At 44.8% G+C, this 19463-nt stretch overlaps 1 protein-coding gene, 1 long non-coding RNA gene and 1 pseudogene across 5 annotated transcripts; 1 reads left to right on the top strand and 2 right to left on the bottom strand.

Annotated features, from left to right (window-relative positions):
- Positions 1-700: 700 nt before the first annotated feature.
- Positions 701-14973, top strand: si:ch211-256e16.3 (kelch-like protein 20). Of its 4 annotated transcripts, none has more exons than XR_006082621.1 (12): positions 701-834; positions 2114-2402; positions 6163-6297; positions 6462-6653; positions 7076-7219; positions 11332-11518; positions 11804-11950; positions 12161-12289; positions 12553-12729; positions 13039-13185; positions 13422-13780; positions 13945-14043. XR_006082621.1 is itself a non-coding variant. In XM_042317083.1 (12 exons), exons 2-12 carry the CDS (start codon positions 2133-2135, stop codon positions 14114-14116), a joined length of 1866 nt encoding a protein of 621 aa, XP_042173017.1. In that variant the 5' UTR covers positions 701-834; positions 2114-2132; the 3' UTR covers positions 14117-14973. The 4 variants fall into 4 exon arrangements, 3 of the variants coding, with proteins under 3 accessions (XP_042173017.1, XP_042173019.1, XP_042173020.1); XM_042317083.1 differs by having other exon boundaries at positions 13422-13587; positions 13945-14973; XM_042317086.1 differs by lacking the exon at positions 701-834 and adding an exon at positions 2875-2929 and having other exon boundaries at positions 2266-2402; positions 13422-13587; positions 13945-14973.
- Positions 14865-15297, bottom strand: LOC121845523. Its single transcript, XR_006082622.1, has 2 exons — positions 15214-15297; positions 14865-15177 (listed from the first exon to the last, which is right to left on the bottom strand). It is a non-coding gene; the product is annotated as an uncharacterized LOC121845523 (long non-coding RNA).
- A 911-nt stretch (positions 15298-16208) lies between these two features.
- LOC112239962 lies at positions 16209-19257 on the bottom strand (annotated as a pseudogene).
- Between the last annotated feature and the right edge of the window lie 206 nt (positions 19258-19463).

Here is a 19463-nt window from a genome sequence, read left to right as displayed (position 1 = left end):
AAACTCTGAGCCCTGGTAATATGAATCTAGCCTTTGTTGCCAGCCAATTAAAAAAATATCTTAAATGTTTATTAGACACACAGCTCATATGACAGAGAGGCAGACAGAAGGAATCCCAGCAGGCCATGATCAGGAGATCCTTCTGACCCAGTCAACCAGGCAATGAAGGGAGGAGGAGTCCCATGCACCAGCAGTCAGCTCAGACAGAAAGCTTTTGATTCTGGCTTCAATGGAGAGGACACAGAGAGAGGGAGAAGACCAGTTCAAGCCAGTTATCTACATGGGCTTAAGTCTAAACTGTTTTCCGTATGAAACCTTATTGTAGGCCATCCGAATAGTTGTTTTTATCTAAACTGTAAGTGACTACAACCAGTCGTGTGTGTGCCAGTATGTAGATGTTGGTCATTATATGAAATCTGACCATATCATACATTGCATAGGATCACCACTGACATTTACAAAGTCTATCTCTGATGTAACCGTGAGTCACTGGAGTGGTATTATGGCTATTGGTGATAATATGTGGATTTACACCTAGGTGGAGCTTCAAAGGAGATACATAATACAGTGTGACTAACTGATATACACAAAATGTGTTTTATTACATTATACTTTGAACAGGTACATGATGGATCAACCTTTTAGGGTGTAACCAAGCAAGGACCTTCGAGGACCTAAACAGCAGGGGGCGATAAGGAGCTCTGTTTCACTTTGCTGAGAAAGTAAAACAGAGAGAAAAGAAGACATGGCGTCTGGTGGTCACGATTCTTAACCATTTTTCGGTCGACACCTGACAAATTTGGATTGTTCTATTGATGCGGCAATGTTTTTCAGGTAATGTAACATATTGTCACAATGTCAGGGTAGAAGTGCATGGAGTCTTAGCTTTTGGGCAATAAATGGCAATTTTAGGAGGCAAATGTCGATCATCATTTAACTTAGCAGTTGTCAGCAGTGTCAGTCAGTCTGAGCGCTTTCCAAAAATCTTCGGCAATAACAAACTATCTTGTTAGTGTTTTAATCACATTCATTGCATATGTAGTGTTCTAATTTCAGTTTCAATGTACTATTTCAATCGAAAGAATCAGTTTGCGTCCTCATAATTATTGCTTTGGTTGAAAATTGTGTAATTACCATAACAAGGGTGAAATGTAATTACTACAATATTATGTTGCGTGAACTGGAATGGAATGATCTGGTCTTGAAATTGTACTAGACACTTGTGATGCTGCTATGAATTCCCTCACTAACCTTTTTTAAAAATGTTATATTATTGTATTTGATATGGAGAGGTCAGTATATGAGAGGAGACTGTTGCCCCAGTGGACTGAAAATAGTCTTGACAGGCAAACTGGGGAAAAATAGACTGTAGCCAGCAGATTCGACCGGCTTGCTTAAAGCTGCTCTAGGGTTGGACAGCATTCCTGTGTCGATTTTAAAGCCTCTGCATGCTCAGTCATATACAGCATTTACTTCCGATGCGGCTCTGCAGAAGTCAGGGCATTCATACTTCTTGCAATTTGCATAGCTGTTGTCAAGGAAGGGAGTTTGAGTTTATACAGGACATACCGCAACCAGTCATGTCAATGCAGAGCTATACGGAGTTGTTATTCACGTTATTACAACATTTTGGAGTCGAATGGCATTGCAGTGCGGAGCTTGATTTGGCCTCTGCTGACCTGGGGGGATGAGAAATGCGTTGTACTCCGAATTTTCCCATTATCCCAACTGTTAAACTGAAAAGATTGAACGACTGCTAGTTTTTCAGGAAAAGTGTCATTTTTGTCCTCATGCTAGATAGCGGAAGACATAGCAGCCATTTTGTTGTTCAATGCGCCATGCCATTCCATAATGGTTGCAGTGACTACCTATAACTAGCATGATGTCAGTGTAACAGTTGGGATAATGGGACAATTCATAGTACAGCACATTTCTCATCCCTGGATTACATATCCCTGGTATGTTTTCTGAGCCAAATCTCGCGCCAGGTCCACGGTTTCTTAATCTACACAGGAATGCTGTCTGACCCTAGTGCAGCTGTAAGCAAGTGGGTCAGATCTGCTGGGTAAAGAGACTGTAGGCTACGGTCTATCTACCTCTTCCTCCCCTACAGGCTTGACTAAAGTGAAAGGATGGCCGAAATCATTGCTGTGAACATCTCGGCCACATCCGCCACCTTCTTCCTGCCCCCATCTCCTGTCCTTGAGGACTCTGGCTTTCCCCTGGCCTCACTGGACAGTGAGGACTATGTGTTTGTGGAGGCCAGGCACCCCAACAAGGTCCTGGAGGGCCTGAACAGCCTGCGTCTCAACAATGCCTTCTGTGATGTGACACTATGCTGTGGGGGGCAGGAGTTCCCCTGCCACCGTATCGTACTGGCTTCCTTTAGCTCCTACTTCCAGGTATGGACAGTGGTGTACGGTACAATACAACGTTATTAATCCCCACAGAAAGTGTGGAAGAAATCATTGGGACAAGAGTACAGAAAACATACATTGCCCAGGAGCAGACATAGAATGCATACACTACTTCTCCATACACTACAAGGGCAGCAGGTAGCCTAGTGGTTAAGAGCGTTGGGCCAGTAACCGAAAGGTCACTGGTTTGAATCACCGAACCAACTAGGTGAAAAATCTGCCAATGTGCCCTTGAGCTAGGCACTTAAACATAATTGCTCCTGTGAGTCGCTTTGGATAAGAGCGTCTACTAAAATGACTAAAATGTATATGTAAATTAAATTGTGGGGAGATATTTGGGGGGACAAACAGTAGACGTTGGATCTGGGAGTCGTTCCCCAGAATGTTTGGGGACATTTTAAGACATTTCTTGTAATTGTGCACAGTTTGACATGACTTTATTATGCCTCTCTTGAAGGGTTTTTTGAAATCAGTACAAGTGGAAGGATAAGTCAGCACCATCATGAATTAAGGTATTTCAAGGCAGATATTAAGAAGACAAAAAAGATCAAGACTGAGTTTTATTATAATTGTCACTGTTTACATATAAAAAGAAAGTTCCTGCAGTTCTATAGTTTGACATGAATGTATGCCCTCTTGACGGGTACTTTGAAAACTGTATAAGTGAAAGGATAAGTCACCAATGAAAGTATTTAAAATATTAAAAATACACAAAATATGAAGACTGAGTACTATTACAATGATGATGCACATATTTACATAGGATGTCATCTACTAAGTTGATCATATATTGACTATCAAGTTTTCATAGATTATAGGTGGAGGTTGAGCTAAAACACACCTTGAACTACGGACTGGCTGAATGCCTGTTGGAGAGAGAGAGAGTTAGGGGAGAGTCTTCATTGAAACTGTAAATTAGTAATATTTCACTTACTGGTACTGAAGCGGGAGGCGTGCGGATATATATATAGTGCGTCTGTATAGACAGCGGAGGAGGCTCAGTGCGTCTGAACGGGGCCCTACTAATGCAGACCAGTTTTATAAATGCTATTCTACACACTTTTGTCATGAGGCTGAGAGAAAATGTTGCAGTTTTAAAGCAATTTTTTTGCAGTTCTTCATATTTGCCATGGGGTAGAGAGAGTCTATTTTTCCCGGGTGGCGCAGTGGTCTAGGGCACTGCATCGCAGCGTTAGCTGTGCCACCAGAGACTCGGGGTTCGTGCCCAGGCTCTGTCGCAGCTGGCCGCGACGCACAATTGGCCTAGCGTCGTCCGGGTTAGGGAGGGTTTGGCCGGTAGGGATATCCTTGTCTCATCGCGCACCAGCGACTCCTGTGGCGGGGTGGGCGCAGTGCACGCTAACCAAGGCAGCCAGGTGCACGGTGTTTCTCCGACACATTGGTGTGGCTGGCTTCCGGGTTGGAGGCGCGCTGTGTTAAGAAGCAGTGCGGCTTGGTTGGGTTGTGTTTCGGAGGACGCATGGCTTTCGACCTTCGTCTCTCCCGAGCCCGTACGGGAGTTGTAGCGATGAGACAAGATCGTAATCACTAACAATTGGATACCACGAGAAGGGGGTCAAATTTAAATGAATAAAAAATAATAATAATATTGGGGGAGGGGACATGTCCCTCTCATCCCCTGTGGAAATGTTGCATATGATACACTAACACTTACCGGGCAGTCAGACTGTGCGTTAATATACAGTGGGGCAAAAAAGTATTTAGTCAGCCACCAATTGTGCAAGTTCTCCACTTAAAAAGATGAGAGGCCTGTAATTTTCATCATAGGTACACTTCAACTATAACAGACAAAATGAGAGAAAATATCCAGAAAATCACATTGTAGGATTTTTAATGAATTTATTTGCAAATTATGGTGGAAAATAAGTATTTGGTCACCTACAAACAAGCAAGATTTCTGTCTCTCACTGACCTTCTTTAAGAGGCTCCTCTGTCCTCCACTCGTTACCTGTATTAATGGCACCTGTCCACAACCTCACAGTCACACTCCAAACTCCACCATGGCCAAGACCAAAGAGCTGTCAAAGGACACCAGAAACAAAATTGTAGACCTGCACCAGCCTGGGAAGACTGAATCTGCAATAGGTAAGCAGCTTGGTTTGAAGAAATCAACTGTGAGAGCAATTATTAGGAAATGGAAGACATACAAGACCACTGGATAATCTCCCTCCATCTGGGGCTCCACACAAGATCTCACCCCGTGTGGTCAAAATGATCACAAGAACGGTGAGCAAAAATCCCAGAACCACACTGGGGGACCTAGTGAATGACCTGCAGAGAGCTGGGACCAAAGTAACAAAGCCTACCATCAGTAACACACTACGCCGCCAGGGACTCAAGTCCTGCAGTGCCAGACGTGTCCCCATGCTTAAGCCAGTACATGTCCAGGCCCGTCTGAAGTTTGCTAGAGAGCATTTGGATGATCCAGAAGAAGATTGGGAGAATGTCATATGGTCAGATGAAACCAAAATAGAACTTTTTGGTAAAAACTCAACTCGTCGTGTTTGGAGGACAAAGAATGCTGAGTTGTATCCAAAGAACACCATACCTACTGTGAAGCATGGGGGTGGAAACATCATGCTTTGTTTTTCTGCAAAGGGACCAGGACGACTGATCCGTGTGAAGGAAAGAATGAATGGGGCCATGTATCGTGAGATTTTGAGTGAAAACCTCCTTCCATCAGCAAGTGCATTGAAGATGAAACGTGGCTGGGTCTTTCAGCATGACAATGATCCCAAACACACTGCCGGGCAACGAAGGAGTGGCTTCGTAAGAAGCATTTCAAGGTCCTGGAGTGGCCTAGCCAGTCTCCAGATCTCAACCCCATAGAAAATCTTTTGAGGGAGTTGAAAGTCTGTTGCCCAGCAACAGCCCCAAAACATCACTGCTCTAGAGGAGATCTGCATGGAGGAATGGGCCAAAATACCAGCAACAGTGTGTGAAAACCTTGTGAAGACTTACAGAAAACGTTTGACCTCTGTCATTGCCAACAAAGGGTATATAACAAAGTATTGAGAAACTTTTGTTATTGACCAAATACTTATTTTCCACCATAATTTGCAAATAAATTCATAAAAAATCCTACAATGTGATTTTCTGGATTTTTCTTCTTCTCATTTTGTCTGTCATAGTTGAAGTGTACCTATGATGAAAATTTCAGGCCTCATCTTTTTAAGTGGGAGAACTTGCACAATTGGTGGCTGGCTAAATACTTTTTTCCCCCACTGTAAGTCGGTGGCCTCGAGGTTTGAGCGTTGGAATTCCGGAGCCAACAAGGTAAAAAAAATATGTTGCTGTGCCCTTGAGCACAGGGCCCTTGCTCCTGAGGCACTTAACCCTAATTGCTCCAGGGGCACAGTACAATGGTGAACCTGGCCGTGACCCCACTCCATGCGGGTGTCTCAGGGGGAGTTGGGATGCAAATTACACACTTGTGTATAACAGGACAAATATCAGCAGCAACCCTGCAAATGATTATTCTAACTGCTATACTACATAGACCCAGGGGAAAATACAGTGGTGCAACGGGGGGATGAGCAAGCTGACGGTGCCCCTGCTTCTCAACCATTTACTGAATGGATACAGTTTACTAATGACCATGCATCTTTTATATTGTCACTCACTGCAGACCTGAAGTACTTACATGTGGTAATTTGCTGTTGGCGCTTTTTCATTGGCAGGAGTCTGTTTCTCTCTTCTCCTAATGCTCTGCCCTCCTCCCCAGGCCATGTTCTCCACAGACCTGATGGAGTCCAGACAGGAGCGGGTGGCCATCAACGGAGTGGAGTCCCAGATGATTGGCATGCTGGTCAGCTACGCCTACACGGCTGAGGTGGTCATCTCCAAGGCCAACGTGCAGGTGAGGTAGAACCGCTGTCTTCCAGTCTCACTTTGTAGTCAACTTCTGGTTTAGCATTGCAGTTGTTAAATTAAAGTTGTACTACCCCAGAGTTGAAGTCAGTTTCATATAAATGTCCTGAGTTGACTGTCTTGAAATCAAATGTCATTGACCTGTGACCCCAGGCCCTGCTGGCTGCGGCCAACCTCTTGGATGTGATGGCAGTGCGCGAAGCCTGCTGCCGCTTCATGGAGCGCCAGATGGATGAGATGAACTGTGTGGGCATCCACTGCTTCGCTGAGGCCCACTCCTGTAGGGAGCTGGAGAAACACAGCATGGACTACATCCTCCAGCACTTCGGCAGTGTCTGCCAACAGGTGAGATAGGAAGGGAGGTCTGGGTTGTGTAGTCCAAACCTGGGACCTGGTCTCAATAGTTTCAAATGTATTTTTCACCTCTGTTCTCCTTCATCTGTGCTGCATTGAACAAAATGATCCCAGAGAGGTATTTGGTTTCACCCGTGTTGTTCCTTCAGAACAGTGCAGACGAAGGAGGGGACATTTCTCACGTCTCATTGTTTAGACATTCCCATTCTTTGTGTATATAAGAAAGGGGAAGTGACATCATAGTCAACTGTCTTTTGTTCCCCTTGCTGGACTATGCCAGCCCAGGATCATGCTCCTTAGGCACCAAAAGGAAGAAACTAGACTTAAACGGGGAGGGACTACCTGGACTTCTTCCAATAAGCAATGCAATTTTTTGCTTAAATTTCAAAATCTTTTGAACACTGCCCCCCCAGGAGGAGTTCCTCTCTCTGTGTGCAGACAAGCTGACGGAGATCATCGCCAGCGACCACCTGAACGTAGCCAAGGAGGAGACTGTGTTCGAGGCCACCATGCTGTGGCTGGACAAGAGCGCCACCCGCAGGCAGAGCTTTGAAAAGGTCAGCATGAAAACACAACAGTCAATGCAGTGGTCCCCCCATTGTCTGTGTGTTGAGCAGTATCTAGGCGACAGATTGTGTCCAGCACTGTGCTACGCCCCCTCCCTACAGTTCTCTGTTGACTGTGGTGTGGGGGGGGTTTTAAGCTCTGGAATCCCCAGTAGATCTGACCGTCTGAAACCCCAGCTGTCAGTCACTCAGCGTTACATAAACGTTAGGGGTGTTAGCAATTTGTTATTCTTCAAAAATACAAACTCCAAAGCAAATCAGGGGGAGAAAAGTAGGTTTATTCAGAGAGGACAAATCAAGATGTTATGCTGGGAGTCAATGTTCAGTCTCCCCTGTCCTCAGCTATTCCCCACCGAACAAAAGAACAGGATGTCATTTATAACCCCCCACCCTAGCCTGGGGTTGACCAATCAGAAGTCCTTGCAGTAGAACTTGGCCAATGGCCAAATAACCAGTATCCTGCTCCCGACTCAATGAAAACGTGGCCCACGTCGCTCTGAGTTCAGGAGTGACATTCCACAGATTCTGAACAGATGTTGAACTGAAAACCAACTCCTATTTACAAATCGCTATTGACCATTAGTACTCTAGTACACTCGTCCTCGGCATTGTGTATTTATCTTCAAAATATTCTTATATTCCCCCTAGACCATTTAAAAAATAAAGACCATTTAAAAAATAAATATAGTTAAAATGTCATTTTAGAAAACATAAAAAAATAGACAGAATAAAATACATTAGCAGTAAGCATAAAATAATTCACATTAAACACCTTGCATTTCTATAAAACACAAAGGGCATATTGTACTTGCCATTGCCATAAGAAATAGATTTCACACAAAGTTATAGAAAAGAGGTCTTAACAAGTGTGATCACACATCTGAGAGAACATGGTTCACTACAGCACCGAGGACCGTTACCACGGGCACATTGACCACAGTCATGAGGCTTGGTGTGATGATGATCCCCACCACATTCACATTGTGGTGTCTGGAGGAAGCATCAGAGTAGCTGGATTACATGGTGTCTTTTGAACTATACACATGTCCCATAGATCTTTACTCACTACTTTAGTAGTGGGTATAGCTACCTTGCTAATGGGATATTGTTTTGTGCAAGGTGGGGCATCACCTGTCAAGCACACTGATTCCATATCCACAGTTCCACAGTCATTTTTCTTCATAGTCCAAATAGCATGGTTCTGAACTATAGATTTCTGGGGTTGTCTAATTTGCCACGTCACCTTTTGTTAAGAAATGTTCAATGTTGAGTCAAGTTACATAATAACATCAAAGCCTAAAATAGGTTGTTCAAATGAGCCCATCCACACCCCTGCATCAATCTTCATTGGACAAATAGAAATTGATAATGGTTTGGTTTGTTTCATATCCGTCTTCCCTCCACTCCTGTTGCGCCCATCTTCTTTCCCGTGTACTGAGGACATATATGTTTTGCATAAGATATGGGCAATACAGTGACTTCAGCACCTGTATCTACTAAAAAATCTACTGCAAAGTTGTTAACCATCATGTTCACATATATTCCATCCGATTTCATATGTACACCAGCTGAGATGGGACGTAAGAGGGGGTCTATTAGTTTACCTCCACAGCATCTATAGCAACCTCTGCTGCTGAGCTACAGAGAGCTTTTTACATTTCTGCACAAGTATTGTGTCGTTGGGGCTGTTGTCTTGTTTCCATTTTCCCTTAGACGGACCCTTCTTCTCCTGGCCACTTCTCATAAAATCATGTTTTCTTTTCTGACAGTCTCGCTGCCAGTGATCAGAAATCCCGCAATAATGACATACACCAGGTTTCTCTTCTCCTGAACGGATAATGTTGTTGGTTTCACTCGGAACCTGCATAACTCTGATAACCACGTCTCATGGAAGCTTAAAAGTTTTTGACCATTATTCCAACTGTTTTGGAGATGCTGATTTATGTGTGATCACTATCTCTGCAAGTTTGTCTTTACTCCCTTTCACAGCCTGTGTTCTGGTTGGCCTAAGACATCGTTTGTCACTGCTGTCAGAATCTGTTGACTCAAAGACAGGCAGTGCCAACCAGTTGCTTGAAATCTGATCTGCCTTGCACAACTGTGTAAGGATAGATTAGGAGAACATAGGCCACGGGTGGGGGTCACGTCTGACTTTCATCTGTCTCCTGCTCTACTTTGAAATGGTTCTAGACAGTGAATTTAAAATGTCATGTTCACATCCGAAAGAGCTGTTCCATCCTTTTCCAGAGTGGTTTTCTCACTTAACAATGACATTACATTAATGTCAAAAGTTGTATAATATATATAAACTCAGCAAAAAAAGAAATGTCCCTTTTTTCAGGACCCTGTCTTTCAAAAATATGGTACAGGATGGTTAAACCAGGAAGGCACCATCTCTCCATCAGTGGTCAGACTGTCCGCAATAGGCTCAATCACATTGAGCACGTCTGGGACCTGTTGGTTCGGAGGGTGACGGCTAGGGCCATTCCCCCCCAGAAATGCCCGGGAACTTGCAGGTGCCTTGGTGGAAGAGTGGGGTAACATCTCACCGCAAGAGTTGGCAAATCTGGAGTAGTCCATGAGGAGGAGATGCACTGCAGTACTTAATGCAGCTGGTGGCCACACCAGATACTGACTGTTAATTTTGACCCCCCCCTTTGTTCAGGGACACATTATTCCATTTCTGTTACATGTCTGTGGAACTTGTTCAGTTTGTCTCAGTTGTTGAATCTTGTGTTCATACAAATATTTACCCATGTTAAGTTTGCTGAAAATAAACGCAGTTGACAGTGAGGACGTTTCTTTTTTTGCATTTTTTTTTGTTGCATTTTTTTGAGTTTGTTTTTATATGACCCCTTTTGAGGACTCCAACCTCTTCTAGAACACATTGTTTCTGTAGGGCCTGGCTACCCATAGCTTATGTTCACTCAAAGCTTGTTGAATGCTTACATTTACCATGTGTAAAAATTGCTAGAAGGTTTCACAAGAACAGACTCCAACCTTTTTAATAGAGTAAACAAAGGACTACACTCTAATAAAACAAAGGACTTTAACACTTATACATCTCAGATACATATCACTCATTGCATACACTATTTGAACCTGATTTGGTTTGTTTAAAATTATTTTGGTCTAGACTCACCCAGCAATTCTGTCATCAATCAGGAGATTAAGAGATGACTCCCCAAAGTGGGTTGCGCTCAGCCTCTTTCTTCTGGATAAACACACAGTTGATAAGTTCTTGTTGTTCAGACCAATTCATCAGGAACACGGCACCAAGTGTTAGCAATTTATGTTATTCTTCAATAACACAAACTCCAAAGCAAATCAGGGGGAGAAAAATAGGTTTCTTCAGAGAGGACAAATCAAGATGTTATGCTGGGAGTCAATGTTCAGTCTCCCCTGTCCTCAGCTTTTCCCCACCGAACAAAGGAATATGATGCCATTTATAACCCCCCCTAGCCTGGGGTTGAACAATCAGAAGTCCTTGCAGTACAACTTGGCCAATGGCCAAATAACAAAAATCAAAAGTAACAGTCAGTATCTGGTGCTCCCAACTCAATGTACAGACCAATGAAAATGTGGCACATGTAGCCCACATTGCTCTGAGTTCAGGAGTGACATTCCACAGATTCTGAACAGATGTTGAACTGAAAATCAACTCCTATTTACAATTCGCTATTGACCATTAGTCCTGTCATCCTGTGTTGTGTATTTATCTTCAAAATATTCTTATAGGGGTTAGAACCCCATTGTATGGTCCTGTAGTAACCATGGGCCCTGGAAGGTGTCACCCTGGCCTGGCACCAATATAATTTAGAGCCTCAGATGTGAGTCGGTGTCATTTTGGATAGGATCGCTGACCTCTGACCTATCATGTTAAGTGGAAGTTGGAGGTATCAAGGTCGCTCTGATAAAATGGAATAGGACCTAACCATTAAATTAAATGAACAAAATTGAAGGTTAGGTCCTATGGCCTTGTTTTAATGTGTATATAACACTGTAGATGTCGGATGGAGATGTCTGTCTGCTCATGTCTATATCCAGTGGGTGTGTTTGTTTTCAGTGTATGTGTCGTCATTCTAACCCACGTCCCCCTGCAGGTCTTGGAGCACATCCGCCTGCCCCTGATCAGCCCGTACTACATCCACGATGTGATTGAGTCTCTGGAGGTGGTCCGGGAGTCCCAGCGCTGTCAGAGGCTCATCTCTGAGGCCAAGGACTACCTGCTGCTACAGGACCGACGAGGAGAGCTCTACTGCCCCCGAGCACGCCCACGTAGGTCCACAGGTAGGTACCACACGCATGGATACATGAACATAAACACACTCCAAATACACCCTGTCACCCTAACACACACAAACACAAGGACTTGAACAAACACACATTTAACCTCCCACTTGCCACTCCTCCACACACCTAGCGCTTTAATTAATTAGATTTCTGAAGCGCAAACCCTGGTATGCCTGGAGGATTGTTCTACCAACTGCCTTTAATACAATAATCAGCTCTCTGAAGGGACAAGTCTCTGTGGCTCCCCAGTCACATCCCTCTCTGCTGGCCTCTCTGTGACAGGGACAGCTGAGGTGATTGTGACAGTGGGGGGAGAGGACGATAAGGTGGTGCTGCGTAGCGTGGAGAGTTTTGACCCCCTTACCAGCCAGTGGAAGAGTCTGGCCTGCCTGCCCTTCGCTGTCAGTAAACACGGCCTGGTGGTTTCAGGTGAGGACCATTTGGTTTAGTTTGTATATTAACACCTAGTGATAAGATGGATCCTATGTCATAGATTGTTATAGGACCTTTGTTACATTTTACCTAATGCTTGAGAATGATGAAGAAAAGAGAAATGTCAGTTTCTTATAAAATACATACATTTTGTGAGGAATTTTATTATTTTCTAATTTATTCCAATCTCCATGTTCTCTCCCCCAGGCTCCACTCTGTACCTGGCTGGAGGGGAGTTCCCTGATGGCTCAGCCAGCAGAGAGATGTGGCGCTATGACCCCTGCTTCGACTCCTGGCTGGAGATGGCCCCCATGAACGTAGCTCGCTCAGAGCTAGGTAAAAATCAGTCAATTCTAGCAATTTATTTATCCATTTTAACATAATGTTTGACATGTCATAATACTGGTTAGAAGGACAGCCGGGGACGTGACTTTTTTTGTAACAGGTTAGGTCCCCGTCCATGACTTCTGTAATAGAATAAAACAATAGCCAATACAGTACATCCTTTGTGAATGCTGACAGACTTCCATTGGATAACTCCTCTCTGTTTAAAGTTGAGCAGGCCGGCTCTTCCATAAATATGTCCCCCTCCCCTCCAGGTTTGGTGATGCTGGATGGCTATGTGTTTGCAGTGGGGGGCTGGGAGGGCCGTTCCCGCCTGGACTCTGTAGAGTGTTACAACCCCCACACCAACACCTGGCAGTTCATGGAGTCGGTCAAGATGGCCGTCACCAGCCCTGCTGTGGTGGCACTGGATGGACTGCTCTATGTCACAGGTAGGGGAGATCATTGCTCACCCACTTCCAGAGAACTCTATGGCTGCGTTTACACAGGCAGCCCAATTCTGATATTATTTTTCATTAATTGGTCTTTTGACCAATCAGATCAGCTCTGAAAAAAATCTGATGTGATTGGTCAAAAGACCTATTTGTGGGAAAAATATCAGAATTGGGATTACTGTATAAACTCTATAGGTTCAGCTTGGTCTATAATTTTTCTGAAATTGCTTTATGCGGTAGTTTGAATTGTCTACAGGTCATTTTTAATATTAGATAGTAATTTATCAGTGTCCTCCTGGCTCCTAGGTGGTGCTGTTCTAGAGGATGGTGACGGCACAGACCTGGCCCAGGTGTACAACCCTAAAACGTCTGTATGGACTGAGGTGGCCCCCATGCAGATCGCTCGCTCCGGCTCTGCTGCCTGCACCCTGAAGGGGAAAATCTACGTCATAGGTATCAGGGATTAGTTTAGACTTTTAGATCACAATGAATACAATTACATGGACATGGGGGGGACCTGATCCTAGATCAGCACACCTGCTCTAAGATGCTTGATACATAGTGACTTTTCCCTGAACACGTGACCTGATCAGGAAAAAAGTAGTAAGGCCCAAGTTTGAAGCCAGGGGATATTTCCACATTGTCTGTGGAAAAATACATTAGGATTTTCTCCTGTATTCCATTCCTAGGTGGCTGGCATGCGTCCACAGAGAACACAGACAAGGTGGAGTGTTACGACCCCAAGAGTAACCAGTGGACCATGTGTGCCCATATGAGGGAGAGGCGCTACCGGCCCGGTGTGGCCGTGGTGGACGGCAAGATCTACGTGCTGGGTGGAGAGGAGGGCTGGGACAGGCAAGACAGCTCCATGTCAAGCCTTTCCTAATCATATTCAGCTTGATTGTATTTATTAGGCCACACCTGAGCAAAATGGTTTAACAGAAAATGAAAGCAAGCGTTTCTTATTGAACAAGTTGACGTATTCTCTCCCTATTTCAGTCAGTGTTCCCGCGTTTGGTGCCTACTGAATACGGCCCTGATTTGGCAGGTGCAAGGCCTATAAAATATATTTTGAAGGAGAATATGAAAAGTATCTGGGCTGCCTATGGCACCCTATTCATAGCACTACTTTTGATGAAATGGCACCTTATTCCATATGTAGTGCACTACTTTTGACCAGAGCCTACACAACCTGTCCCATCTGTCCTCCAGGTACCACGACACCATCGAGCGGTACTGTGAGGAGACAGACAGCTGGGAGATCGTGGGGGAGATGCCCACCAGCCGGAGCTGGCTGAGCTGTGTCTCTCTGCAGCTGAGGAAGGATGCCCATGGGGGCAGCCGCCCCGGCACTGCCTCGGAGACCGAGTTCTCTGTGGACTGAGGGAGAACTCCAGACGGAGGTCCTTGTACCATTCATTTATATTGCTCCAGACTGCCACCTTTTGGAGTGCTCTGAGTATGCATCTCTGCCACAGTCAACCTGACCCTGGCTGTTCAGGTGCTGAACAGAAGTCACTCTGTGCCAGAGAGAATGCCGGAGGGCAGCTAACTACCTTAGTAGGGCTGGTATTCTGTCTCATCGTGAGTCTTGACCTTGCCAAGTGACTGCGCCTCAAGGCTTAACTCATGGAGAAGGACAGTTGTGTGACTGCCTCAATGGCAAGCCTGACAAAAGTGGTCTTTATTTCACCATGAAAGCCTGTTCTCTTACTCAATGGCACGGTTCCATTCTGTTGCCATGTCACTATGTCCATGGTAACGGTATCATTTAGGATGGATGACCCTCGTCACACACTTATGGAACCCTCTCTTTTAATGTTACGTGAACGTTTGGGGTGTTTCATTAAACTGTCACCAAGATGTTCTCTCCACAACCATCGCAGTCTATTTTTGCATTATTTGTATGTGACATTTAGTATTTATTTGATGTCTTTAGTTGAGGATGGCCCATTTTATTACAATTGGAAGATCATTATTTTTCCCGTTTATAAAAGATGCTCTTTATTGGCCAAAGAATCTATTGTGAACCAGTATTTAAGACTAATTAGTGAACAAAAGCCAAACATGTTAAGTGTTTTGTCATGCAAATTTGGAAGGTATGTTCACAATTGCCTTTTGACTGCCTGTTATATGGTTTAGTTTGTCTAATCGGTATGCTTAGTAAATGTTGCGTTTGAGTAGTCGTTTTAATTCTGTAAAAGTGGAAATGTGAATTTAATAAAAGCATATGGATGCCAATATGGTTATTACTGAATCTGACTTCTGGGTGCATCTCAACCTAGGGTGGCATGCTAATCTTGTCCCCCTACAGATGCCAGGATCTCAACACATCTCAACCTAGGGTGGCATGCTAATCTTGTCCCCCTACAGATGCCAGGATCTCAACACATCTCAACCTAATCTTGTCCCCCTATAGATGCCAGGATCTAAACACATCTCAACCTAATCTTGTCCCCCTACAGATGCCAGGATCTCAACCTAATCTTGTCCCCCTACAGATGCCAGGATCTCAACCTAATCTTGTCCCCCTACAGATGCCAGGATCTCAACCTAATCTTGTCCCCCTACAGATGCCACAGATGCCCCCTACAGATGCCAGGATCTCAACCTAATCCTGTCCCCCTACAGATGCCAGGATCTCAACCTAATCTTGTCCCCCTACAGATGCCAGGATCTCAACCTAATCTTGTCCCCCTACAGATGCCAGGATCTCAACCTAATCTTGTCCCCCTACAGATGCCAGGATCTCAACCTAATCTTGTCCCCCTACAGATGCCAGGACCTCAACCTAATCTTGTCCCCCTACAGATGCCAGGATCTCAACCTAATCCTGTCCCCCCTACAGATGCCAGGATCTCAACCTAATCCTGTCCCCCTACAGATGCCAGGATCTCAACCTAATCTTGTCCCCCTACAGATGCCAGGATCTCAACCTAATCTTGTCCCCCTACAGATGCCAGGATCTCAACCTAATCTTGTCCCCCTACAGATGCCAGGATCTCAACCTAATCTTGTCCCCCTACAGATGCCAGGATCTCAACCTAATCTTGTCCCCCTACAGATGCCAGGATCTCAACCTAATCTTGTCCACCTATAGATGCCAGGATCTCAACCCATTTTACCACATGGCTTTTACCCTGTTTTCCAGTGACATATATGCAGCCATCTGCCCATAGAGGTTCCTTTGATTACAATGCTGAAACTTGAACAGGGTCTTCCATAATTATACATTAAATACATTGGGCAAGTCACTGTGTAGGTGATACTCAAATTATAATTTAAAACCAATGTAGGAATGTTTCCCAAATGAAACACTACAAATACTGGAATGAACATGTCCACCTTTAACTGCACCAAATGAAGGAAAAAGGTTAACATAAGGAAAGCTAAGTGTAGTTGCTATGATTCTACTATGCTTAGTTTGACATCCCGTATACTCTACATAGAATTACCACATTTAGAACATAGTAATGTTGTTTTTAAGCCATTTTTGTTCCAACGCTTCAGATATACCTATTCTGTCCCAACATTTCAAAATGGACACAGCCCTACAAAATAGAATCTTCTGTACATAAGTCTGACAGGACATGAAACAAAGCAGGACAACATTAAATCATAGTCCGTCCCATTTACAAAAATCTGAATATGACCAAAGCAGGTGGTGTCCCATTAACCCTACAACCCCCACCCTGAGCTCTCTGTTCACACCAGCAGTCTCTCAATGGCCATCTGGGTAGACTGGATCTGGGGCTTGAGCTGCGAGCCCTCCTTGATGGTGACCGAAGTGGCAATGACTGGGCGTGAGACCCCACAGGCGCGTCCCAGGGCCTGCTTGGAGCGCACAAACACATAGGGCACGTTCTTTACCTCGCAGAGCAGTGGCAGGTGGAGGATGATCTCCAGGGGCTCTGCGTCTGCGGCCATCACAATGAACTCAGCAATACTGCGGTTAAATGTTTTAGTGGCTGGGGGAGAGAGGGCTAGCAGAGGTTAGAGAGTGACAAATCTGAAGCAGTTAGGTGGTACTATTTCAGAGGCATGTCGATTGCATTACTGGTCTGGATGAAATGCTGGTCTTCCTCCGAACACATTAACTTACTACTGTCTAGCTCCTAATGTCACATGCACAGTGAAATGCCTTTCTTACAAACTCAAAACCCCAGAATGCAATAATCAATGTATAACTAGAAAAAAAATAAAAGAACAGGATAAATATACAAAGTAAGAATACTATATACAGGAAATATTTAAAAGGTCAGTTCCAATACCATATTTACATGTGCAGGGATACTGGAGTGATGGAGGTAGATATATATATATATATATATATTAGGGTAACTAGGCGACAGGATATAAGTTAAGAGTAGTAGCAGCTTGCATGCGAGTGGGTGTGCAGGTCTGTACAGTCATTATAAATGCATGTGCATATTATGTGCGAACGAACAAATGGGGTGACAGTGTGTGTGAGTGTGCTTAGCGAGTACAAATACTGATAAAAAAGGCCAATAAAGATAAATAGCTACACGGACCGAGTTTACCTTTATCAGTTGTTTTGCTTGGGAATAGAAGCTGTTCAAGAACCTGTTGTCAGACTAGATGCATCAGTACCTCTTGCCATTCGGCAGCTTAGGAAATAGTCTATGGTTTGGGTCTTTGACGATTTCCCGGGCCATCTTTTCACGCCGCCTGATACGGAGGTCCTGGATGGCAGGGAGCTCTGCCCCCGTAATGTACTAGGATGTCCGCAGAACCCTCTGTAGCACCATGCGATCGAGGGCGGTGCTACTGCCATACCAAGCAGTGACGCAGCCAGTCAATATGCTCTCAATGGTACAGCTGTAGAACCTTTTCACCCTCCTGAGGGGGACGAGGCCTTCTTCACGACAGATTCTTTGCGCCTGCTTTTCGACCATTTTAAGTCTTTAGTGATTTGGACACAAGGAACTTGAAGCCATCTACCTGCTCCACTGCCACCCCATCGATGTAGTCCACAATTGGCTCCTTGGTCTTGCTGACATTAACGGAGAGGTTGCTCCGGCACCACACTGTCATGTCACTGACCTCCTCCCTGTAGGCTGACTCATCGTCACCGGTGATCAGGCCAACCACTGTTGTGTCGTCAGCAAACTTAATAATGGTGTTGGAGTCGTGGGTGGCCACACAGTCATGGGTGAACAAGGAATACGGGAGGGGACTAAGCACGGGCCCCTGTGTTAAGGGTCAGCGTGGTGGAAGTAAATGTTGCCTACCCTCACACCACCTTGGGTTGGCCCGTCAGAAAGTCCAGGATCCAGTTGCAGAGGGAGGTGTTCACACCTAGAGTCCTAAGCTTGGTTACGAGCGTGGAGGGAATAATGGTGTTGAACGCTGAGCTGTAGTCAATGAACAGCATTCTCACATAGGTATTCCTCTTATCTAGGTGGGTGAGGGCAGTGTGGAGAGCATTTGAGATTGCGTCATCTATGGATCTGTTGGGGGTGAATGCAAATTGCAGTGGGTGTCTGGGATGGAGTTAATGTGTGCCATAACCAGCCTCTCAAAGCACTTCATGATTACAGAAGTGAGCACTACAGGGCGGTAATCATTGTGGCATGAAGCCTTAGAGTTCTTAGGAACAGGAATGATGGTGGTCATCTTAAAACATGTGTGGATTACAGACTGGGACAAGGAGAGGTTGAAAATGACTGAACATGCCTGCCAGCTGTTTTGCGCATGCTGAGAACGCGCCCTGGAATACCAGCGGGGCCCACGGCCTTGCGGGTGTTGACCTGATTAAAGACCCTTCTCACGTCGGCCTCAGAGAGCGAGATACCCCCCCAGGCCTCTGGGTCGGTGACGACCCTCACACCCGGCTCGATGTTGTTGTCGTCAAAGCGTGCGTAAAATGCAGAGTTCGTCACCTTGTTGGAGGTAACCTCTGTGTTTCAAACCTGCAACCAAAACAATGTAGTTCCACGACAGATATGTTTGTCTCACCTTCATTGGCCCCTTTGCAGAGCTGCTTGTAAATTAGCAGCTTGCTGCACAAGGTCCAGGATGGTTTTGCTCAGTGTGGCATCAGCCAGAGGGTAGGCCTTGGGGTTGACTTCTGCATCAGCCTAATAGGGTTAAATATATTGTGGTTATAATAAATATGGGGACCAGGCCATACCTATCAACACAGCGTGGACAGCCGCTAGAGGTCTCTTTTTATCGGTCTCTTTTTATCGGTCTTTTGACGGATCCACTCAAAGGACAGGTCAATAGCGACCACTGGCGGTTGTCCAGAGTGCATAGCTAACGTTAGCTAGTTACTACAGTGAATGTTGTAAACACATATCTCGGTCACAGTCGCCATACATACATTTTTGCTCCTCTTTTTGGAATAATAATAATATCTCATCTGTACAAATCGTACAATTACTTTCATGGACTCAATAATGCAAGTTAGTTTAGAAGTCCCCAATACATCCATGTATAAACAGAGGAAACACGTGGTAACGTTACAGTACCACGCTGATAAGGCGTGGTGCTGCCAGACATTTCATAAACTCTACAATAAGACAGCTAGTCGGTTGGTCGCTGCACCCACAATAGCATCTGCTAAATGTATGTGACCAATACATTTGATTTGAACAGATAGCTAACTAACTTAGCTAGCACAGACATACTTCGATTATTCTGAGCTCAACATTTCTTAAAATTTCCAGTGATTTAAGATGTTTAAATCCCTCTGTCCTCTCGGCGTG

Source organism: Oncorhynchus tshawytscha, unplaced genomic scaffold (assembly GCF_018296145.1).
Source record: "Oncorhynchus tshawytscha isolate Ot180627B unplaced genomic scaffold, Otsh_v2.0 Un_contig_11560_pilon_pilon, whole genome shotgun sequence".
Taxonomy (NCBI): Eukaryota; Metazoa; Chordata; class Actinopteri; order Salmoniformes; family Salmonidae; genus Oncorhynchus; species Oncorhynchus tshawytscha.
Note: the sequence above shows the minus strand (reverse complement) of the source record. Positions and strands in the feature narration are given on the sequence as shown.